The sequence below is a fragment of the Equus quagga genome, chromosome 2 (genome assembly GCF_021613505.1).
Source record: "Equus quagga isolate Etosha38 chromosome 2, UCLA_HA_Equagga_1.0, whole genome shotgun sequence".
In the NCBI taxonomy this organism is placed as follows: Eukaryota; Metazoa; Chordata; class Mammalia; order Perissodactyla; family Equidae; genus Equus; species Equus quagga.
The window spans coordinates 127,789,681-127,815,667 of NC_060268.1; the positions used below are offsets into that span (position 1 = coordinate 127,789,681).

Consider the following 25,987-nt stretch of genomic DNA (forward strand, 5'->3'; position numbering starts at 1 on the left):
ATATGGTACAGGTTAAATAATGCAACTACTTACTACTCTTAGAATAATGAAAGTTCAAAGAAAGCAGCAATTTGAGAGCTTTGAGATTCTGCCAGACTTAAAAGTAAACAAGACTGAAAGAGAAGTGGTAAGGAAATTCTAGTCAGAGGAAACCGTGTAAGCAGAGACTTAACTATGGAAAAGCCATGTTGAAAAATTTTAAATACCACAGTTAAGGCAGGCCTTGTATGTTTTGCAAATAGTCAAAGTTTTGAGAAATCAGTTTAGAAAGTATCTAAGGTGGACTGAAACAACACCCGCCACCCCCTCTCTCCCCACCCTTGTCACACACACAGAGGGAAGAAAGCTGTAACAAAAGTTCAAGCTGAAGGTGGTGGATTAGTGTGTCTGAATTATGGTAGAGACCATGTATATGTAATGGAGAGATTTTACAAAGGCCGAAGACAATTTAGTAAGTGACTAAATATGATAGAAAATGCTGTTAACCAAGGATGTCTCATCAGATTTGGAAACTAGGAGAATGGATAAGCCAAACATTTAATACACAACTGAGGCAAGTGTTGTTATTCCTTTTGTTAATATACCTAAATATAACTTTATAATTATTGGGCCAGAACCAACAGTTGTTGCTAATCTTATGGACATAGTAACAAACCCTAATATAGTTTTGCAGAATAAAAAAATGTTAAAACTCTTGTAACTGGTAACTTTGTTTTGTACCTCTTGCACATATAAAGTGTGGTCTGAATTTTATGATAGTATATATAGATTTTCCTCTTCAGCTTTTCATAGAGTTCTATAAACACTGAAATGGGAAAAATCAACAAAATTTTTGCTTTTACAGGATAGACAGCTGTCATTCTCTTTGGGAGATATTTATAGTACTAAGTGTTATCAGCACCAAGCACCATATTAGAGCCTCCATAACTGTTTTGTTTGTTGAATGAATGAATGCAGTAACCATGTAACTGGTATCTTTGCCTGCTCTCAAGCCTCCATCTGTACTTTGCACAGTCACCATAATGATCTTTTGGAAACACCAATCTAATTGAGTTACTCCTGCCTAAAATCCTTCAGTGAACTCTGAATAAGTGTTAAGATAAAGCCGATACTCCATTCATTTGTACATCATCCAAGCCCCTTCCTAAATTGGCTCTTTTTTTTTCTTTTGCTGAGTAAAATTAGCCGTGAGCTAACATCTGTGCCAGCCTTCCTCCACTTTATATGTGGGTCACCACCACAGCCTGGCTGATGAGTGGTGTAGGTCCACACCTGGGATGCAAACCCACGAATCCAGGCCGCTGAAGCAGAGTGTGTCAAACTTAACCACTGTACCAGAGGGCTGGCCCTAAAGTTGGCTCTTTATATGCCTCTTCCAGCCTCATCTCTCTACTCCCTATATCTGTCATTCTATTCATTCCAGAACTACACGCCAGTTATTATATCATTTCTCACTTCTGTACCTCTGAACACATTGGGTGCCTCTCTTGTAGACCATAGGACCTAATACAACTGCTATCACGGCACTAAAACTGTATCATAATTGTGTCTCTAGAATAGTAGTTCTCAAACTTTAGGGTGCATCAGAATCATCTGGAAAGCTTATTAAAAACAAGATTGGTGGGGCCCTACCCCTGGAGTTTCTGATTCAGTAGGTATGGGGTGGGGCCCAAGAGTTTGCATTCCTAACACATTTCCAGATGATGTTGACCCTACTAGTCCGGGAACCACACTTTGAGAACCACTGCTCTGGATTATGCTTCTTTCATGGTAGGGCCAATGAAATAGCACTGAGATACTCAGGAAACATGTATACAGAAATACAGAAATAAATGGATGGAGAAAGGAAGAGGGAGTAGTAAAGAAAACCCAGGTGGTAGGGAGTAAGCAAGTTCTTCTCTTTGCCTTTGCTATTAACAAAACCTGGTATAGGAGGTTTCACAAAAACACATCCTTGTAGATTTCTCCCCCTCACATCTTGCCTACCAAATTCTGTATATTGAAGTGTATACTATTTTTCTGGTGTAAGGTTATCATGATATAGATACTAAATTTTTTTAAGTGAATTTTTAAGACTTACTTTTAGAATCATGGGATTTAGAGCAGGAGTCGTCTTAGAAATTACATGGTCCAGTTTCCCCAAACCTGGGGAGAGGTCAACTGTCACACGCATTTGTGCAATTTGTAAGTAGCACCCACATAGTTCTGCTCTTCTCTGTCTTGCTTTCTCTCCAGAGCCTGACAACAGTCCTAGAGAATCTCATCTGTCTCCTTGGTTCACTATTGAGGCACAAGAACAGTTCTTGTCCATAATTTTATTAATTTGGACCCATATTTTTTTCCTAAAGGACACCTTTAATTTTATAATCACTAGGAAAATAAGGTTGATCCATTTATTCAGATATTGAGTGTATATTATGTGATAAACACAAAGTATACCAAAACAAAGCAGACTGAGCTCTCCAGAGGCGTAAAATCCATAGAATTAAAAAGTCTTTTAAAACTGTGGTAAAAGCACAGTCCTGAAAGTGTGCATAGGCTGCCTTGGCAGCACAATAAGGGGACATCTAACTCTGACTTGGAGATGGAGATGGTGTCAGGCAAGATTGGCCAGGAGAGCTGGAGTTAGATGGAGCACAGGCAGGAGGGCGGGCATTCTTCAAGGAGTCTGGCATAACTGGAGCTGAAGGTGTGTTTTGTAATATGGTATTCAAACTTTACCCTGGAATCAAGTCACTACAAGATTTTAGATAGGGGAGTGACATAAGAGTTAATCTCATAGAAGACCCCAAGCCTAAAAAACACATTATATTTAAGGGTGCACGTTTTCCTTGCTATGCCTTTATCTGATTGGAAACTTATCACATTCCAATCCAGGCTAGTATAAAGCCCTGGAGAGTGCCTTTATATATGTTCAACACAGGTTAAGCTGAATATAAAAGGAACATGGTTAAATTTAAGACTTTACTGACTCACATGGTAATTAGAATTGAATATTCCAACTACTTGACCCATATGGAAGGGGTCCAGAAGATGCCACTGTGGAATAAAAATTTTGAGTAGAAGGCATTTGAGTTCCTGAGATCTCGTCTGCCTAAAAATAGAGCCTCCCAAAAGAACGCAGTTGTCATAAATCCCCTCGCAGTGAGCAACCAGGAAAGATTAACATCACCAGAGACAGTGAACAGTCGGCCCCACACCTAAACAGACTGTGTCACAAAACTATCATATCTACCATTTATCTTTCCTAAAAGTCATTTGCTTTCCCTAAGTACCCGTTGTCCTCCAACTTCCCCTATTAAATCATTTGTGTCCTTCAGCCCCTCCTCATTCCCCTCTCAAGATGATATATAAGCCCAATTTCTAACCATCCCTTTAAGTCACATTTTTGTAAACTCCCTTATACTTGATTAAATTTATCTTTTCTCTTGCTGATCTGTCTATTGTCAGTTTAATTAGCAGGCTCCCAAATAAAGAACCTAAGAGAGTGGAGGACAAGTTTTTCCTCCCCAGCAAGTCAAAACAATGAAACTAAAATTCTTCACTAGTGGAGAAATAACTTTTTAAATGGTTTAGACAGTGGTTCTCAATCCTGGGCAGCTTTTTTTAATCCTTACATCCAGGCCCCTGAAATTCTTGTTTTATTGGTCTCGGTACAACCTGATGTATTTTTAAAAACTCCTAAAGTGATCTGAACATGCAGCCAGGGTTGACAACCAGTGGATTAGATATTGTACTCTTTATTAAAGACAAATGTCTTTTTCAGTTTATTTCTAATTAACTGACCAACTTTATTCAGTTCACCCAACACTGAATTCAAATTTTTATTTTTCAAATAGGTTATGCAACAAAGTCTCTAGCAAAGTGAGTAAGCATCCTGTTTATGGCAGTGGTTTAAGCTACCTGATTAAAAGCATTATACAGCTATTTTAAATTGAAACTCACAATATTTATAAAAACTAATGATCACAATTATAGCTTCCTAAACTATTAAGCAATCCTATCCTTAACAATAAATCTGACAATGAGAAGAGATTTGGGAATAGGACTATTTTAATCATTCAAATAGCAAGCTCAGTATCTGTTTCAAATTCTTTATTATATATTATGGTTGCACAATTTGAGGCTGGTTAAATACAATTGGTTTTCAAAATTTCTTTTATTTTCTAGATACTACATGCAAGTGACCATGAAAATATTTGGCATTTTTAAATTTTGAAACTCTGAACAGGCACTTACATGAAGGAAAACATTACCATTCACAGATACCCATATTTAAAATAGATGCTGCAGCACATGGCACATGGAACCTTTGTCAGTAAAAAAGTTGGTTACTGACCATTTTATCAAAGTGCCATAGTAGTAAAACAGGTTTAAAGAAATATAATTTGGGTTACTTAGCTTACTCATAAAGTAAGGTTAACTGACAAGACTTGTACTGAAGTGTATAAAAAAATATTGGTATAAAAACCAATGAACCATAAGTGAAAGTAGTTTCACGCAGCAGGCTTTTAGTTCCTACACCTCGCATTTAGTGTATTTGAGATCAGACCCCATGCATATGAACAGATGACTGCAACTTCTTTTTTAGAGACTTTGAACAAAAGACTTGAATTTAGTGTTAAAAAAATTTAAAGAGAGTGGGTGAAGTTTAAATTTGAGTTTGAACTAGTCAAAGTTCCAGTTTAACAAACATGAAATTTTCCAGATCTGGATAACTACATGCTTCACTGGTCCTCCTGAGTCCCCCATCCTCAAATTTTCCCCTGAAAGGGGAAGGGAATATTTGTGAAGTCAAGCAAGTTATATTTGTGTATATGTGGTAAAAAGATTCCTTAAGTTAAAAAAAATTTCAAAGTATTTATGGAAAAATTATATAGTTTTAACAAATTCTAAATGCCAACTTAGAGTCAATTCCACATTGCAGAAAACAGTGGTACCTGCTGGATACCAATAGCAAAATGGTTACTTAATATGGCCCCAAAAAAAGAGAAAAAGGCGGCCACAAAGACATGCCACATAATCTCTTGGGGAGAAAATTTAATATTCATACGACAGAAGACTTCAAAGAGGTAAAATTCAGGAGGCCACAGAATGGTAGACTCAGAAGCACGTACAGTGAAACACTCCATGTGCATTTCTCAAACACAGACGTAAAAACATAAATGTAGTTCTTTTCAAATCTTTGCAGGATGTAAGGGCCACTCAGGTTTTCTAATTTTATTTGAACACAAAATATTTAATTTTGCATGTAGAAAGTAAGAGGTAATCATTAGCATGAAAAAGGAAAAGAAAAGGCTTTATAATCAACATTATGCAGAAAGAAAGTAAAATTACAAATACCAGCCTACTCACATGAAAATCTTTAATGTTTATGCTGATGCATAGCTGAGTGCTTATGAACAAGACAAGGTGTGCAGTAAAAAAACAAACCGGCAGCTTAGGAAAGTTCCAGTGTTTCAAAGAAAGCACTTTTTTTAATGTATATACATGAAGAACATTTCGTTATATCATAAAATAAATGCAGCACTGTAAGATAAAGGAAGACTTCTAAATGGAGTTTTGGCCTTTTCCCCCTACACGCTGCAACCACCTTTAACCTGCCAAACTTAATCTCAACAGATATAGGAGTTTTTTGTTTTTCTTTTCTTCTATTCAGTTCACATTTCAGGCTGTTCAGCAGATGCCTGTGATTCTGGAGATTCAAATCGCTGGTGAAAGTTTGTTCTCTGTTTCCTCAGTTTTTCAGGAGCTTTTCTCCATAAAATGATTTCCTAGTAAAACAAATGCAAAATATCAACAAATAAATGTTCTCATATTATGCCTTAAATTTTCACCATGGCAATACTGCCACTTCAGTTTTATCCCTAACAAAATTAAATCCTTCCGTACAAGAGCCCTGCTCTTTCCTGATTGGCCCACTTTTTTCCAATTCTAATCTTGGACCGCCCCTTCTGCCAACTCTGCTCCCCCACCAGCACCCATATACACCACCACCACTAATCCAATCTGGCTCAAAGTTCTAGCTATTATTGGTGTTCAAGAATTCCTAAAATCAGTCCTTTGGTTTGCTGTTCCACTGCCTTTTATCCAAGTTCAAGTGCTAGTCACCTCAACCTTAGATACTAAAATACCTTCTAGTACATGGCTCTGCCTCCCTCGCCTGAGGCCCCTTTCTACTCCATCCTTCTACCACTACCAGATTCCTCTAAAACATTGCTTGGAATCCTCTTCAGTAGTTCTCAGTGCCTCTAGGGTAACTCTCCAAGCAGGCATTCAGGGGCCTCCATAACCTTTCTCCAATTTACCAACATCACTGTCTTCCCTCCTTAGACCCCTGTCCTCCACCAGCCAAACTGACTGACTCTCTGCCTCCAGTCACTCCAGATAAACCTGCCCTCCATCTTCCCCTCTACACTCTTCAAATCTCTGTTTCTTGCCTATCTAAATTTTACCCCTTAGAACAATCCATCCTGAGATCGCTTCTCTTCTAAATTACTCAAGTTATGTGCTTAATAAAAAGGCTATTTGGGTTTTTTTTTAAGGTATCAGAATTTAAAATCCAAATGAATGCCCATGGGAAGCAATATACTTATTCAACAGGGCCAACAATATGTAATTTACTTGGGAATTGTAAATTTCATATGCTCTATTTTGAAGTTATAAATTACCTATGTTTAACTATATAGCACTAAGGAAGCATTAGTGGAATAAGTTTTCGCTTCTAAATTATCTTTAAACTATTAAGTTTTCTGTTAATTAACTTATATAATTTTTCTTTTTCCACACATCTGCAATGTGAGGACCTTGAGGACAAACCATGTTTATAAAAGGTAGGTTTTGTATTTCTCACAGTACTCAGCATACAATAATTTCTGATTTAGTTTTGAACACTCAACTGACATTCAAATATTTATTAATCTGTTTCAGAATACAAAAGGCCATTCTAATCACAGTCTTTAGTCTAAATTCACCAAGGGCTTTTAATTGATTTTCAAATGAGAACAAGTTTTGGTTTTCTTTTTCAAGATTGGCACCTGAGCTAACATCTGTTGCCAATCTTTTCTTTCTTCTTCTTCTTCTCCCCAAAGCCCCCCAGTACATAGATGTATATTCTAGTTGTAGGTCCTTCTGGTTGTGCTGTGTGGGACACCACCTCAGCATGGCCTGATGAGCAGTGCCATGTCCACACCCAGGATCTGAACAGGTAAAACTCTGGGCTACTGAAGTGGAGTGCATGAACTTGGCCACAGGGCCAGCCCCAAGAACAAGTTTTATAATAACCATTTTACATTAAAAAAAAGTATTAGATTTGGGTCATCTCATGGAAATTGATAACAGAATTGTTTAATTAAATTGTTTAAACAGAATTCTTTAATCCATCAAGCTAATGCAGTCACTGAATATGATCATGGAAATCTATATGTGTTGATAAAGGAAAAATATTCAAGACACTATTGCATGGAAAAGCAAATTAAAGAACAACAAGCAAAATATGATCTATACACAAATTTGTCTGGAAAACTAATCACAGTGCTGGTGGAATTTTTGTTGACCTTTATTTCATTCTGTTATTACCTGATTTTTTAACATAACCTCAAAATTTTATTGTCCTCATAATAAAACAAAAGATGACGCTTAGAAGAGGATCACTTGGCCCTTTCTCTTCTGATCTCCTCCCAGTTCAAATGCCTGCATCCCTTGACAGCCAGCATTCTCTTACATCTGCAGTTGGGCTCAACACATTCAAGCGTCAGCACAATCTTCTTTGTAGTTTTAGCCTTTTTCCCAAAAATCAGCTTAGCCTGCCCACTATAACCACTCTGCTTTCGGTCATAATGCCACTTTCCCTTGGCATATAGGGAATCCTTGCCCTTCTAGTGCTATGACTTTGTGGGGTTGGTGTTTGCTACACTTCTTATAGAAAGTCCAGTGGGTTTTAGGAATGTTCACCATGTTTGTGAGAGTGCTAATGGCACAGAAAGCTGATTTTTTTTGGAAAGAAAAAAAAAAAACAGCAGGTACTGTTTTTATAAAAAACAAAACTTCCAAGAGAAAAATAAAAGCCCTGCCAAATTACAGCCCATCCTGGAGTCCTGCATAATGACTGGGAAGAGATCTATCACAACACAATTCCATTCACACCTACTTCCTTATCACACACAGAGTGTTTTCACTTAAAACCCCCCACTTGTTCAGTACAATAAAGCTTAGAAAGGTGAGTGCTTTCCAGCTGTTTCTGGAACTGCCGTAGAACAAACTATCAGCTTGGGTGGCACCATACCTGCTGCTTGAAGTACCTTCTGTCTTCCTCATCAACAAGGACTAGATTCAAAAAGTACCTTACGGAAAATTTTTTGTTCACATCTCTCATTGTTGGAGTTGGGTCATATCCCGCTAAAAATAGTCTTATTGGAATTGATTCACCTGAAAGAAAAGCAATTTCCATTTAATTCTAAAAGATGATTTAATATAGTCAAATAATACCTAGAACATTATATAGAAGATACTAACACTTGAGTTCGTCATGAGACTGCAGCATAATAAAAACTTTAGACCAGGGTTTCTCAGCCTTGGCACTATTGACATTTTGAGCCTGATAATTCTTTTTTGTGGGTAAGGTCTTATGCACTGTAGGAGGTTTAGCAGCATCTCTGGCCTCTAGCCACTAGATGCCAGTAGCATTCCCCAAGTGTGACAACCACAGTATCTCCAGGCATTGCCAAATGTCCCCTGGCGGGCAAAACTGCCCCTAAATGAATGCTTCAATTCAAATCCCAACTCTACGACTTACTGGCTGTGTAACCTTGGCCAAGTCACTTAACCATTCTGTTTCAAGTTGCTCATCTGTGTAATGGGGAATACCAATATTCATCTTGTACAGAATTGGTAAGGGCTAAATGGGTTCATATATATAAAAAGCTTTTGAACAGTGCCAGCAGCTAAGTGCTGTTTTACTTTTGTTAGTTTCTGCTTTCATGAAGTTTACCATAATTACTAATCATGGATAAATTCTTGAATACTTATTACTAATTCATCCAAAGCAATAAACATGTTCAGAATGATGACATTCCGTCATTACCAACAAGATTGCTATTCAGATTCTCATGGCTTCTCTTTTCCTAAGGGTAATTATTTGTATATTCTGTTTTGAATCCTTTTTTAAGTAATACTTTTCTTGTGCATATCTATTTCCTGAAAGATATACAACCCATCACTTTACATAAAAGTTTGTGGCTGCTGGAATTTTATGAAGTAATGTTGCATAACACAAGCGTACACACACACACGGGTCCTAGAGTCAGAAAGGCCTAGGCTCAAACTCCAGCTCTGCAATGATTAACTATTGAAGGAAACCAGAATACGTCATGAAGAAATATGTCGCTTTGACATAAAAATTATTTGAGGTGAAGGCAATGAAGCAGCAGCAAAAGCAGAAAAGGCTCCCCCTTTTCTGTCTAAAAGCAGGATATAAATTCTCCTTTTACTGGAGACAGACTCTTATTGGTCCAGGGATGGCACCAGAGGGATCTGCAAACAAACCTTACTCCATTAGTTCCCTCCCATATATTTACCTTCCCACAGCTGGCCACCCTTGTAAGCCTAAAACGGCTTTCCTTTGTCCAGTCATTTCTCTCCAAATTTACTGTCCATTTGAAGATGCTATATAAACTGAAATTCTAAGCCCCCACCTGGAGTTACTTTTCTTTTGACAATTAGCCCTGAGTTAACATCTGCCACCAATCTTCCTCTTTTTGCTGAGGAAGACTGGCCCTGAGCTAACAGCTGTGCCCATCTTCCTCTATTTCATGTGGGATGTCTGCTAGAGCATGGCTTGTCAAGCGGTGCGTAGGTCTGCACTCAGGATCCGAACCAGCGAACCCCAGGCTGCTGAAGCAGAATGTGTATGCAAACTTAACTGCTGCACCACCAGGCCAGCCCCTTGAGTTACTTTTTGTTGAGGTTTCTCTCGCATGTTGTGCACTGCCTGCATTAAGAAACTGTTTTGTTTTCCTCTTATTAATCTGTCTTTTTGTTAAAGAGTCCCAGGTGAAAACTAAGACGGGTGGAGGTAAAGTTCTGCTTCTCCTACACTAAATCACCTTTAACAAGTTTTTTAACCTCTTTGCATCTCAGTTTCATCTGTAAAATAAAGGATACTACCACCTACCTCAAAGGGTGGTAGGGAACTTTCGAGCACCTGAGAGTACAAAGCCTCATCTACCGTTGGCACTCAATAAATGGCAGTTACTTTTTGAAGTAATTACTAACAGAGTGAGAAAAAGTCAAAGACATAAATTTAAGATGATAAATTACTGGCTTTACTACCTTAGACACTGAAGATTATCTAGCAATGAACTGCTTATTTTCTTGAGGCTAAAAGGACTCCAAAATCCCACAGGAATTAACAGTCAGCTATACTGCACCTTATGTTCAGCATGAGTAAAAAAGATTTACAGAGATGAACTATTATAACAAGACAATCAAAAATATTACAAATACAGAACTACATAAGAGATATACATAAATGTCTCTTCTAAATTCTAAATTTAAACTGAGTAAAAACACTAAACCTTATTTCAGACCAGGAGGTACTATTACAGTCTTCTCAGTATCTATGCAAACTTGATCTTAAAAACCATCACTCTAAGAAGCATTTTAAGAATTCACAATTATTTTCACTGAATAAATACTTTCAAACTAAACTTATGCCATGAACACTGCAGTTTGCACTACCTATAAGACGAAAGAAGTAAATGAAAACTGTGTTACCTTTTACTGGTGCACCATCCATTATTTCATATTTAGCAATTGTTTCCGTTTCTGTTGTGGTACTGGGTCCTAATGCAATAAAGTAAATAATATTAATTAAAATATTTCCAGAATATAATTTCCAGCGTTATACCTTCTTCCTATTTTCCAACTACATTATTGTAGGACTAATTTATCTTCCCAGTTTGTGAAAATATTGATCATTTTTTCTATTTCTTGGTCTATACTTAACTTATTACTCAACTGAATGTTTCACTCCCTTCTTCCCAAAGGTAATATACGGTTTGGAAAGAATCTTCTTCACAGAATTCTATCGTTTCTAATATCTGCTAAAATAGAAACTAGCAATACAGATAAGAACTAACCATGGACATGCTAGTTTTCTCTGTAACACCCAAACTGTCTTCTCTCAGAGTTAGTTAACTATAACATAGACAAAACATCTAAATACTTGACTGACATATAGTCTCTTTTTTTTTTGGTGAGGAAGATTTGCCCTGAGCTGCCATCTGTTGCCAATCTTCCTCTTTTTGCTTGAGGGAGATTGTCGCTGAGCTAACATCTGTGCCAGTCTTCCTCTATTTCGTATGTGGGATGCCACCACAGCATGGTCTGATGAGCGGTGTGTAGGTCCATGGCCAGGAGCTGAACCTGTGAACCCCAGGCCAACAAAGCAGAGTGCATGAACTTAACCACTATGCCACCAGGCCAGCCCTGACATAGTTCTTTTTTTTTTTTTTTAAATAAATATGACTTTTGCTTCAAGGAGCTTACATTTTTTTTAAAGATTTTATTTTTCCTTTTTCTCCCCAAAGCCCCTCGGTACATAGTTGTGCATTTTTAGCTGTGAGTCCTTCCAGTTGTGCCATGTGGGATGCTGCCTCAGTGTGGCCCGATGAGCGGTGCCATGTCCGTGCCCAGGATTCGAACCTGAGAAACCCCGGGCCGCCCAAGCGGAGCTCAAGAACTTAACCATGCAGCCACGGGGCCAGACCCCCGGACTTTCTTTAAAGTTCTTTTAAATTTTGGGATTCACCCACTAAGAAATTATTCGAGCCCAGACATTTTTAAAAAGTCAATGATACGATAAGTGGAAAAAGTATACCAAAACATATAGTAATGGTCTCAATGTGGTAAAATATACAATATGCAAGTCTGTTCTGGATGATGAGTACAGATTATTTTTTACTTAAAATCTTCTAGAATCAAACAATTTTTATAATCAGAAAAAATGTTTAAATAAACTGTTTTTAATGGGAATCTGAAGTTTGGTTTTAATATCTTTAAATCGCTTAAACTTTTATTAGCAGATGAAAAATGGAGATTAAGAAATCATAGGTGTTTACAATTATGACTACTAATTATAAATTCTCAGAAAGCGTTGCCTAAAATTACTTTCAGCAAAAAATTAACAAAGTTAAAGGGGACAAACTAAATCTATATGCTAATTAAAATTAAAAAGCAGTTATGAACCAATAAATGATTTGGGGGCAACTGGTCAGCCATCTGGAAAAAGTAAAGTTAGATCCATACATCATATCTTACATCAGGACAAATTCCAAATGAACTAAAAATTTAAAAAGAATCCCCCAAGTTTAATCTATTATTTTAATAGAGTCAAACACAGAAGATTATTTTTAGAACTTCAATGTGAAAAATACCTTTCTAATTGTGACACAAAGCCAATTCCATAAAAGGAAACACTGACAAATTTGACTACATGAACATCAAGAACTTCCACATGGCATAAACCACCATAAGCAAGACAAACTGGGGTAATTTTTGCTGCTCTTACTACGAAAAAAAGAGATTGATTTCCCTAATATATAAAGAGTTTCTACAAATCAATAAGAAAAGACTAATAATCCAATAGAGAGGAGATAAAAGACATGGATAGGCAGTTTACAAAAAGAAATACAAATGGTTTTCATACATATGAAAAGATGCTCACCCTCACTCAAAATGAGAAAACTAAATTAAAACTACAGTGGGTGGGGCTGGCCCGATGGCACAGCGGTTAAGTTCGCACGTTCCACTTCAGAGGCCCAGGGTTCACCGGTTCGGATCCTGGGTGCGGACACAGCACCGTGTGGCAAAAGCCATGCTGTAGTAGCTGTCCCATGTATAAAGTAGAGGAAGATGTTAGCTCAGGGCCAGCCTTCCTCAGCAAAAAGAGGAGGATTGGCAGCAGTTAGCTCAGAGCTAATCTTCCTTAAAAAAAAAAAAAACTACAGTGGGAAACTTCTTCCCCCCACCCATCAGATCAGCTGAAAGTTTTATAATATTGTGCTGGTGAGAATATGAGAAAAAAAGAGGCACTCTCCTACAATCACTGCTGGTAGTAATGTAAATTAGTACAACCCTTAAAGAGGACAAACTGATAATATGTATCAAAATTACAAATGAAAATACCCTTTGAAACAGCAATTCCACTTCTAAGATTTTATCTTGCACACACCCCCAGACATGCAAAATGGCTTTATCAACTGAAGCACTGTTTGTCCTAGCAAAAGACTGGAAATATTTAAAAAATTTTAAATTTCAACTAAAACAAGAATTTTAATCCAAACATTCTTTTCAACTTACCAATTCCTGTGATCTCTTTTTTGATCAGTTGTAACTCCATATGTTGGATTTTTATTCTTACTAATAAGAAGTAAATTTTTCCAACAATCACATCCTTTAAATGATACCTTTGGGGAAAGAATATATCTCACTTACTAAATATCAGTTTAAAAAACAAAAAGAGTGAAATATGTCCTGAAAAGACTTTATTAGACATCTTTAGGATAATAAGTATCTAAGAATACCATCTTGACTATTCATATCATTTAATGTTCCATTTTTTCAAAAAACACTTCTTCATTTTACTATGAAAATAAGGAATCAAACATTTACTTAACCATTAATACACCTCAGAGGGAAGAACAGCCTGATTGTTGGTCCTTCCTTAGAGGTTAACAGTTTCCAAAGAACTTAAGCATGGAAAACTGATTTTTATGCCTGAAATATTTATTTGGTGTATGAAGACATTTCTGAACATTAAAAACTCTATAGAAGAGTTTAGTGTCATTATTACTCTAAGTGCTACAACACTGCAGCTAATAAGGCACCTGGCCACAAAAAAAGACTCCACTGGTTCAGTCTGTTGCTGTAATATCTAATAATCAGAGACCTTTTCCAGGTTCCTTGAAACGATGTGGCAATAAACCTGGGAATTCCCACAATTCCAGAGGGCTTTTCAGCCTTCTTCCCAGGTTTGGATCTCAAAATAATAACCCAAGAGTTTATTAATGCAATTGTGTGTCTGAAGGGAGGCTTCCAATGCCAAGTCTTTAGGTCCTAAACTATTTGATAATTTTATCTACAATATAATTTAAGACTTCTGGAGGCTTGCATTATCACATTTTCAGTGATGTAAACCAGGAAGTGGCTACTAATAAAAATGAGGTAACAGAAAAGTGCACAGGAAGGGGATAAGCGTGTACTTCCATTTCTTCAATAAACCTTAAAGAAAAAAAATAGGAGGAAACTTCTAAATTAAAAGAGATTTAAGAGTCAACCAACCAAATGCAATGTTTTGGATGCACTGGATTTGAACAAATCTTGTTTGGATACTAATTTGAAGAAACCAAGTAAGAGAAAAAAAGACATTTATGAGATAATTAGGGAAATGTGAACACTGACTGGATATGTCAAGATATTAAGGAACTATTAATATTTTTAGATATAACAGTACTGTGGTTATATTAAAAATGATACACAATTTTTAAGGATGAAATTATGTATCTGGAATTTGCTTCAATATAATCTATGGGGAATGTGGGGGCTGAATACAAATAAAACAAATCCAACCACGTGTTGATAACTGTTGGAACTGGGCAATGAGTACATGAGGATTCACTGGTATATGTTTGACATTTTCCATAATAAAGTTTTAAAGGCATTAAACAATAAACAAAATAAGAGTCCATTTCTGTAAAAATACAACATATATAAACATACGTATAAACCTTCCTCCCCCCCCCACGTAAAGATATACAAGAGGATGTTAACTGTGGTTAAGTGGTAAAGGGGAAAATATGTGATATTTTTACTTCCTTTGACTTTTCTACATTGTCAAATTTTTCAATAATGAAAATGTATTGCTTATGTAGTCAGAAAAAAAGTATTTTTGTTTAGTTTTAAAGAGATGACCAGGCTAAAGTGATGTCATGCCAGTAAGATAAATGTTTACAGACATAAGGGATTAGCTGCCTTCTGAGATGGTGAGATCCTCTATAGAAAATGGCCAAGCAGAGACTTATCAGGAATAGAATATGAAAGACACCTGCAGTGAGTCAGAAGCCAAACCAAACTCCTAAGGTTTCTTTCAGCTCAGATTCTGTTGGTCTGTTAACATCAGATTAATGTCAATTCTATCCTTACTTGGACCAATTTACAAAGACCTGAAAAGCTTATTTCTTAATTTTCCCTGAACATTTAAGTTACCTGTTTGTGAAAAGTACTTACTTTGATTTATTATATTCAAATTCTATGTGTAGACAATCTTCAATGCCCACTTCCATCTTAATAGAGTTGTTAACATCAGGATAGGTGGCAAGCTGGTGAACAATAAGATCATATTCTTTTACCAAGTCTGTCAGTCTTCTTACTATTGTCACTTTAAGAAAATACCTACAAAGTTAATGGAGAGGACAAGTTAAATCTTCTATGATAAATTTCAGTGTTTTATTTATTTATTTATTTATTTTTGAGGAAGATCAGCCCTGAGCTAACAACCACTGCCAATTCTCCTCTTTTTGCTGAGGAAGACTGGCCCTGAGCTAACATCCATGCTCGTTTTCCTTTACTTTATATGTGGGACTCCTACCACAGCATGGCTTGACAAACAGTGTATACATCTGTGCCTGGGATTCGAACCAGCGAACCTCGGGCCACCAAAGCGGAACGTGCAAACTTAACCACTGCGCCACCGGGCGTGATCCAAATTTGAGTGTTTTAAATAAGCAAACTAACTACAACTCAGCTTCTCCTTGCTAGAACTCCTTTGGAATCATCTTACTTCATTTACTTCATGAAGGACTTCTAATTTTTAAATAAATGCCGCTACCATGAAAAAAATACAAAGTTCAATTTTAAGAATAGCGTATATACTTTGTAGATGAATTTGGAGTGCTACCATCAAGCCTGCTTGAGGAAATCTTAACCATAGATGAAATGAGATTTCTTGAGAAACTTATTTAGAGAGTAATTCCATTTATACAACAAATGAAGTACCTAAGGGACAATTCATACAAGGGAAGTATATGACTAAAACTTCTCATAATGGGGTTCTCTAAATCTATAATGATAGAAGGCTCATAGTACCTCAGATCAGCATTATCCAGACAAAACTAAATATCTGACAGAATTTTTTAAAATCTTAAATCTTCCAGTCCAGAATTATAATTAGAAGTTCTAGTAAGACATTCAATAGTAGCCATTACTTTCTAGTTTTGACTTTGTCTACAGCTTCTAATACACATTCATACCTCAAGCGGACATTGACACCGATGTAAGATTCATATGGCTTTTCAACTTGCATAAATTCAAAATCATAACTTCTGCTCTGAGTCAGTTCTCCAGGTAAGGCCAGTTCTTTCACTAGGTTTACAAATTCGTGAGTATTACTCTTGTCATTGAAAAGTTCTAAGAAATTTCAAAAAGCAAAAAGACCAGTTATATTTCATATCCATTTCATTAAAACCCAAACTTCTACCTCCACAGCAAATCATTTTTAACAAAAGAATTAGTTGGATTTGTCTCTGCTTTAATATCCTAGAGCTATTGATCTGAACTCCATTATCTTTCTCATTATTATGCTCCACCTAGGCATAAAAAAATTCCCACAGCACAAAGAAAATTTCTATTATAAAAAAATAAATTCATTTTCTTTAATGTAGAGTTTGTGCAACATGAAGCTGTTTTAAAAGACACATTTCCAACAATTATTTGAACTTCCTCCCTTCAAGACAAAAAGTGTTTTGTTGTTTTACTTTAGTTAGGCAGATACGTTGTATCTTGATAAAACTGTAATACACAAAAGACTAAAATGAACTATCAGTTAATTACTATAATTTGCCCCTCAAGTATAATCTCATCTAGAATAAATATGTAAACAAATATCCACCCAGTCCAATTTTGATACTTTAAAAATGTACAGTAAAACTTAGAAAGCTAGATTTAAAACCTAGCCATGCATACAGTACTATAAAGACCTGTTTTCTTTTCTCTTTTCTGAATCTGCAGTACCAGCAGATATTTACAGTTTAACTCCTGCTAAATCAAGAATGTCTCTGAAATACATGTGGAGAAATGTACACAAGTTGATCTAAGTCAAGAAGAAATTACACCTTTTCTTTTCACATGGAATTTTCCATTGACAGGTGAGTCTGGCTACAGGCACACACTAGGTTAGGAAGACAGATGGCATGGGTAATTAGAAAGTGAAGCACGAAGATGACACTGGTAATTGTGAGTAAAGCTGGTGAAAAATGTATGCAGATGGAAATTTCAGTGAGTCAACTAATTTAATTGAATTATTTTTCAAGACTGGTAGCTTACACAACTCCTTTCATTTTTAGTAATTAAGTTTAATAACAAATAAAAGCAGGATGAGTCAAATATCATTTAATACAATTAAAAGAAACATGATTTAATGTTTATAAGGTAAATCCTTTTATTATGCAAAACCAAATCCCTCCTTCCACAAAGCTAAGCTCTCTAATTCAGTTATTTAAGTGCCAAATCCAACCCTCTTCAAATTCAGTTATCAAAGGAAAAAAAAAGTAATACTATTTCAAAACTCACCAATTTGACCTACAAATTCAATTCTAATTCCTTGGTGCTCTAGCCTCTTTCCAGGTTGCTTAAAGGCTAGGTTTACCTGCCAAAAGATGAAATTGTAAGAGATGTTAATCTTTTGAGTGGGCCTACTAGTAGATTCCTTCCAGAGGAATGCAATATGTAAGTATTTCAGGTATTCACTTCTGAAGTTTGAGACACCACCACACACTTAGATCATGATGACCTTATAGCACAGCATGAACCTATTACTTATAGTACACTTAAAGCATCTGCTTTGTTAGGAAGGAATCCCTCTTTAATAGCTGAAGAACTATAAAGACTCAATCAAAAACGGGGCAAACTTTTAACTATTCAAATGTGTTTTCTAGTCAAATAGTTAAACAAGTCTACACCAATAGCATTTTAATGTAAGGTAATCACTAACTCTTAAGAATTGACCTAAAACATCACTTTCAGGTTTTTGTAGCCAAGAATATAGTCATAATTCCTAATCTTAAAAGCAATGCTAATTGCCCTGAGTCTGCTATTCATCCTAAAACAGAATGTCTAACAATTTAAATTTTGAGTATAATATATCTTATACTTCTGAAGTAAAATATATAACCTCAAAGATCCCTAAATATTCATATCTGCCAAATGAAAACCTTAACTTTATAAATTTTTAATTTGACAAAATATCTGTACATACACATTAAAAATAAAATTCCAAATGTTTAAGGATTAGCTACCATACAAAAAAAGTATACTTCCAGGTTTATTCTTTACTATAAAAAATATTGGTAACATTGACTATTAAAAGCTCTTCTCTCAAACAATGCTTCTCAAAAGATAATAGAAAACAAAGAACAATAAAAACAGGTCCAATTACTTCCATTTATAAACTATATAAATTAAAATTAAATTCACTCTTCTATATCTTCCATATTTATAACTAGGATGAGTTAGTTATTTGCCTTCCAAATTAATATCTCAGAAAAAGAAGTAAATAATTAAATAATTGGTGGTACACCATATGATGGAGTATTATTAAAGTTTAAAAATAATAAGGTCAAAGAATTTTTAATGATGTGGGAAGATGTGCATGATATGTTACATGAAAGAAGCATGGTCAAATTGTATACAAGTATAATGCCAATCATATTTTTTAAAAGTACAGAAAAGAAATACTCTTAACAGCAGTTACTTCTGGAATGTCTGATTATGATTAATTTTGTTTTCTTCTTTGTAATTTTTTTTTTTTTTTACAATAGGCAAATAACACTTTCAAAGTCAGAAAAATACTTAGCTTAAGAAAAAAAGTAGAACTCAGAGAGGTTTCACATACATTTTCAAGCTGAATTTTAGGTTCGAACCACAAATAAAACAAGCATAACTCCCAGCTCTTTGATAAGCTAGGCAGTAATTAGAGCTATTCCCTAATCTGTATTAACAAAGCACATAAAAAAAAGTATACCTTAAAAAATGTCTACTTGGTAACAGTTTTTGAGAATGTCTTTGTTTGAACATAACTGTGTCTGATTTTTTTTTTCCTTCTTCTTCTTCTTCTCCCCAAAGCTCCCCAGTACATAGTTGTATTTTCTACTTGTGAGTGCCTCTGGTTGTGCTATGTGGGACGCTGCCTCAGCATTGCTTGATGAGCAGGGCCATGTCCGCACCCAGGATCTGAACCGGTGAAACTCTGGGCCACCAAAGTGGAGCGTGTCAACTTAACCACTGGGCCACAGGGCTGGCCCCTGTGTCTGATATTTTTAAAATTACAGTTCTTCAAAACACATTTTGAAACCACACTATTAAAATAGAAATGCAAAGTTATTCTGTTTTCCCACCTGCCTAAACTCTGAAATTTTCCTTGATCTCCCACTGTTAAAACATTATTGCTTTTAAGCCTAATACAAACTATTCTGGAATCTGAAGGATCCCAGAATTGGAAGGCATAATTAAACATTTTGGTTTAAAAGCTATTCCGCAAGGGAGCATGAAAAAGTAAATGAAACTATGTTGGTGAACTGGGTTAAAGAATTTTAACACCAACTCAGTTATACTCTTGTAACTTTTATTATTTCAAACTTACAGAAAAGTTGCAAGAATAGCACAAGGAAATCCCACATAACCTCTACTCAGATTCATCATACGTTTATATTTTGCCCCATATGCTTTCTCATCTTCTTTCAAAATACACATGTGCATGTATACATATACAACTCTTTTTTCCACAACTGCGAATAAGTTGGAAACTTCATGCCCCTCTGTCCCTAAACAATTCATGTGTACCTCCTAAGAAAATGGACTTTCTCTTACATAATCACAGGGCAATGATCAAAATCAGGAAAGTTAACATTCCATAATCTATACTCAAATTCCACCAATTGTCCCAGTAAGGTAATTTATATCCCTTTTTCCTCCAGTCCAGGCTCCAATCCAGGATCACACATTACATACACTTGTTATGTCTCTTTAGTCTCCTTTAATCTAGAACATTGCTCAGTCATTGCCTTTCTTGACCTTGATGATTTTTAAGAATACAGGTCAGTTACTTTGTAGAATGTCCCTCAATTTGGGTTTGTTTGATGTTTCATCACAGTTAGATTCAGCTTGTGCATTTTTGGCCAGACATCACAGAAGTGAAGTTCTATCCTTCCCAGTGTATCTTATTAGGAAGCACATGATGCCAGTTTGTTCCAATATTGGTGACGTTGACTTTGATCACTTGGTCAAGGTGATCCACCAGGTTTCTCCGATTTAGCGTTACTGTTTTCCCCTTTGCTATTAATAAGTAGTTTGAGCGAAGAAACTTGAGACTATGTATACATGTTTAAAAGGATATGAAAACAGAATGTAGGGAAACTATATATAAAACTTATTCAGTGCTCTAACAAGCCAATCTTAAGGCTCATTCTTTGGCAAATAATATTCTGTAGATGTCTCAAATAATGCTGTCTTCAGGAACTATTTAAGGAGTGAAATCCATCTACACTGTGTTTAAGACAAACATATATCAGTGTACTACATGCCATTTAGAGGGTCATTTACAGTGAGGTACCAAGATATCTGTACATTATTTTTGCTAGATGTTGTGGTTATTCAAGATTAGTTTCCATCTGCTGCCAGGAGAATATGGCCCATATTCATGTTGATGAAAGAAACAACAATATTTCTTGCTTAAAGAACTAAACCATAAACTCCCATAATCTTAGACTAAGCATATGCCTTTGTTCACTTTTGCAACAAGGAAGAGATGCAGAGTTCACTATAGGTGGCTTGGTACTGGTACCAGGACTTCAAGACAATTTACTTATCACTGACCAGTCTAAAAGAATGTCTTGGTTAAGGAATTATAATTTATGAGCCCCCGACTCCAAAATCCCCAGATAAATTACTAGTCAAATTTTTCACAATTCAGGGTACAGGCCCCATGGCCTAGTGGTTGAGTTCAATGCACTCCACTTTGGCGGCCCAGGTTCAGTTTCCAGGCACAGACCTACACCACTCGTCAGTGGCCATGCTATGGCAGTGACCACATACAGGATAGAGGAAGACTGGCACAGATGTTAGCTCAAGGCGAATATTCCTCAAGCAAAAAGAGGAAGACTGGCAATAGATGTTAGCTTTCAGGGCAAATCTTCCTCAGCAAAACAAAACGAATAAAGAAAAATTTTCACAATTCAAAAAAAACACTGTACCTCAATAATTAAACATACAGTCAGCAAGACTCTCTCAAAATTACTCAGAAGGCACAGCAACACAAATTGTATTTTAAAAAGGAGAAACTTAGTTTAAATGTATTCTTAAAGCATAAAAAGTTCAGGATATAGTCCAACTACTCTAGACTTAAGAAAGATTTGTCACTTGACATGAACCAAAGCAGTAAATATTCTAACTAAGGATAAAAAGAACCTAAGTAGCTTTTAAGAATTTCCCTACTTATGGTAATCTAAATATTTCCTCTTGTCTTAAAGAATGCTTCAAAAACTCTCCAAGGAATGCAAATCAAAACTACACTAAGATATCACCTTACACCCATTAGAATGACTGCAATAACCAAGACAAAAAATAACAAATATTGGAGAGGATATGGAGAAAAGGGAACCTTCATACACTGCTGGTGGGAATGCAAACTGGTGCAGCCACTATGGAAAACAGTATGGAGATTTCTCAAAAAACTAAAAACAGAAATACCATATGACCCAGCTATCCCACTACTGGATATTTATCCAAAGAACTTGAAATCAGCAATTCAAAGAGACTTATGCACTCCTATGTTCATTGCAGCATTATTCACAATAGCCAAGATGTGGAAGCAACCTAAGTGCCCATAGACTAATGACTGGATGAAGAAGATATGGTGCGTATGTATATATATACACACACACACACACACACACACACACACACAATGGAATACTACTCAGCCATAAAAAGGACAAAATCATCCCATTCATAACAACATGGATAGACCTTGAGGGTATTATGTTAAGTGAAAAAAGCCAGACAGAGAAAACTTTAACTTTAAAAAAATATATGCTACAAGTGTCCCAAGACAATTCAATGGAGCAAGAATATTCTCGTCAACAAATAAGTGCTGGAACAACTGAATATCAACATACAAAAAAACGAAGCTGGATCTCTACCTCACATCGTATACAAATATTAACTCAAAATGGATCAAAGATCTAAATGTAAGAGCTACAATTACAAAACTCTAAGAAGAAAATATAGCTGTAAATCTTCATTACCTTGGATAGGAAATGATTTCTTAGATGACACAAAAGCATGAGCAACGAAAGAAAAAACTGGACTTTATAAAAATTTAAAACTTTAGTGCTTCAAAAGACACCATCAAGAAAGTGAAAAGATAACTTACAGGAGAAAATTCTTGCAAAACATAACTGATAAAGGACTTATATCCAAAATATATAAAGAACTCTTACAACTCAACAATAAAAAGACAAATAACCCAATAAAAAATGGCCAAAGGATATGAATAGATTTTTTCCTCAAAGAAGGTATACAAACAGCAATAAGCACAATAAAAGATGTTCAATATTCTTAGTCATTAGGGAATTACAAATCAAAACCATAATGAGACATCACTTCATACTCAATAAGATGGCCATAATCAAAAATACACAAAATAATAAGTATTGCCAAGAACGTGAAGAAACTGGAACTCTGATACATTGCTGGAGAGAATGTAAAATGGTGCAGCTGCTTTGGAAAAGTTTGGCAGTTCCTTTAAAAGTTAAACATAGCATTAACATATGACCCAGTACTTCCGCTCCCAGGTGTAAACCCAACAGAAATGAAAACACATATTCACACAAAAACTTGTACACAAATGTACAGCATTATTCATAATAACCAAAAGTAGAAACCTAAATGTCCTCAACTGATGAATGGATAAAGGAAATGTGCTATAGCCATATACCACATGGATAAATACTAGAATATTATTTGGCCATAAAAAGAACAATATTTTGATACACACTACAACATGAATGAACCTTGAAAACATGCCAAATGAAACACAGCAGAAGCAAATCTCGTATGACCACTTACGTGAAATATCTAGGACAGGCAAATTTATAGAAAAACAAAGTAGACTAGAGGTATCCAGGGACTGGGAGAAAAGGGAAATGTGTAGTTATTGCTTAATGGTACAAAGTTTCTGTTTGGGGCGATGAACAAATTTTGGAAATAGTGGTGATGGTTGCACAACATTGTGAGTGTAATTAATGCCAGAGTTATATACTTAAAAATAGTTAAAATGGCAAATTTTATTATATATATTTTACCAGAATATTTTTTTTAAAAGAATGAACCTTGAAAACATAATGTTAAGTGAAAGGAGCCAGACACAAAAGGCCACATATTTTATGATTCCATTTACATGAAATGTCTAGAATAGGCAAATCCATAGAGAAAGCAAGCAGATTTGTAGATTAGTGGTTGCTAGGAGTCTCAGTTCATTCAGGCTGTTATAACAAAATACCATAAACTGGGTGGCTTATAAACAACAAAAATTTATCGCTCACAGTTCTGGAGGCTGGGAAGTTCAAGATCAAGGCACCAGTAGATTTGGTATCTGGTAACAGCTCGCTTTCTGCTTCACAGTCGCCTGTCTTTTCACTGTGTCCTCACATGGCAGAAGGTGCAAGGGATTTCTCTGAAGTCTCTTTTATAAAGGCACTAATCTCATTCACAAGGGCTCCTCCCACAGGCCCCACCTCCAAATACCATCACATTGGGGATTAAGTTTCAACACACGAATCTTATGAGGACACAAACATTCAGTCTGTGGCACGATGGAAATGACTGCTAATGGTATGGTGTTTCTTTTGGGGGTGATGAAAATGTTACGGAATTTGATAGTGGTGATGGTTGCACAACTCTGCGAATATAGTAAAAGCCACTGAATTGCACACTTTAATATGGTGAATTTTATGGTATATGAATTATAAGTCAATACGGCTATTTAAAAAAAAAGGTATGTGTCACAAATACAGCAATGGAACAGAACAGAGAAGTTGGAACAGACACACACAACCTCTAATTCATGACAAAGGTGATACTGCAGTGCAGTGGGGGAAAGATTGGCTTTTTCAATAAATGTTGGGTTAAGCAGATATCTATATTGAGGGAGGAACTAGCCTTGACTCCTATGTCACACAGAGAAAATGAGCTCCAAGAAAACTGAGGATCTAAATGTGCAAAATAAAATTAAAAAATTTATAAGAGAAGGAAAACAGAATATCTTCATGTCCATAAGGTAGGCAAAGATTTCTTAAATAGGATACAAAAGACAAACAAAAAGGAAAGATAACATTTGTAGTGTATTAAAGTTAAGAACTCCTGTTCATCAAAAAACACCAGTGAGAGAGTGAAAAGTCAAGCCAGAAAGTGGGAGAAGATATTTACAATACATATATAGACAAAGGGACTGTATATTATCAAGAAGCATAAAGGACTCTTATCAAGAACATACAAAAAAATGCTATACATCAGTAAGAAAAAAAGTCAACTGAGTAGAAAAAGGAGCCAAAAAAAAACTTGAACAGACACTTCACAAAAGATATCCAATGGCCAATAAATATATGAAAAGTTGCTCAACCTCTCTAGACATCAGGGAAATAGAAAGAAACACCACATAACAAAAGAATGAGAAGATGAGAAGACAAGACATAGACTGGGAGAGAGTATTTGCCAAAGATACATCTGATAAAGGACTGTTATCCAAAATATACAAAGAACTCTTAAATTCAACAAGAAGAAAACAAACAACCCAATTAAAAATTAGGCAAAAGATCTGAACAGGCACTTCATCAAAAATATACATTTGGTGGGGCCAAATGTTCGCATGCTCCGCTTCAGCAGCCCAGGGTTTCACTGTTTCGGATCCTGGGCACAGACATAGCACTGCTCATCAGGCCATGCTGAGGTGGCATCCCACATGCCACAACTAGAAGGACCCACAACTAAAATATACAACTATGTACTGGGGGGGTTTGGGGAGAAAAAGCAATTAAAAAAGAAAAAGAAATACATTTAGCACATAAACATATGGGAAGATGTTCAACATCATATGGTCAGGGAATGGCAAATTAAAATAATGAGAAACCACTACACACCTATTAGAATGGACGAAATTCAGAACACTGACAACACCAAATGCTGGCAAGGATGTGGAGCAACAGGAACTCTCATTCATTGCTGGTGGAAATGCAAAATGGTAGTGCTACTTTGGCAGACAGTTTGGCAGTTTCTTACAGAACTAAAGATAGGTTTACCATACATTCCAGCAAGTGCGTTCTTAGGTATTCATCCAAAAAAGATGAAAACTTATGTCCACACAAAAACCTGCACACAGATGTTTACAGCAGCTTTACTCATAATTGCCAAAACTTGGAAGCAATCAAGATGTCCTTCAGTAGGTGAACAGATAAACTGTGGTACATCCAGTCAATGGAATATTATTCAGCACTAAAAACAGATGAGCTATCAAGCCATGAAAAGACATAGAGGAACCTGAAAAGAAGCCAATCTGAAAGGCTTCATACTGTATGATTCCAGCTACATGACATTCTAGAAAAGGCAAAACTATGGAGACAATACAAAGATCAGTGGTTTTGGGGGCAGGGTGGGGGGAGATGAATAGGCAGAGCAAAGAGGAATTTTAGGACAATGAAAATATCTTGTATGATATTACAATGACAGATATGAAAAAAAATAAACTCTTTAAAAAATCTGAAAACAAAATGTGCATACAGAAGCTCACATGTCAGGAATATCATAGAAAGAATCTATTCTTGCTTTGGGTGGGACGTGAGACCTCCCAGATCTCCAAGACTACATATAATAGACGCAGAAT

At 35.9% G+C, this 25,987-nt stretch overlaps 1 protein-coding gene across 1 annotated transcript in view; it reads right to left on the reverse strand.

Annotated features, from left to right (window-relative positions):
• Positions 1–4,080: 4,080 nt before the first annotated feature.
• Positions 4,081–25,987, reverse strand: part of VPS26A (VPS26 retromer complex component A) — a 31,060-nt gene continuing 9,153 nt past the window's right edge. Inside the window, exons 3-9 of the mRNA XM_046654245.1 lie at positions 17,626–17,701; positions 16,308–16,464; positions 15,286–15,450; positions 13,360–13,466; positions 10,774–10,842; positions 8,285–8,427; positions 4,081–5,774 (exon numbers count right to left, since the gene is read on the reverse strand). Of these exons, the coding sequence (XP_046510201.1) occupies positions 5,661–5,774; positions 8,285–8,427; positions 10,774–10,842; positions 13,360–13,466; positions 15,286–15,450; positions 16,308–16,464; positions 17,626–17,701 (831 nt within the window). The 3' untranslated portion in view covers positions 4,081–5,660. The remainder of the gene's footprint in view (positions 5,775–8,284; positions 8,428–10,773; positions 10,843–13,359; positions 13,467–15,285; positions 15,451–16,307; positions 16,465–17,625; positions 17,702–25,987) is intronic.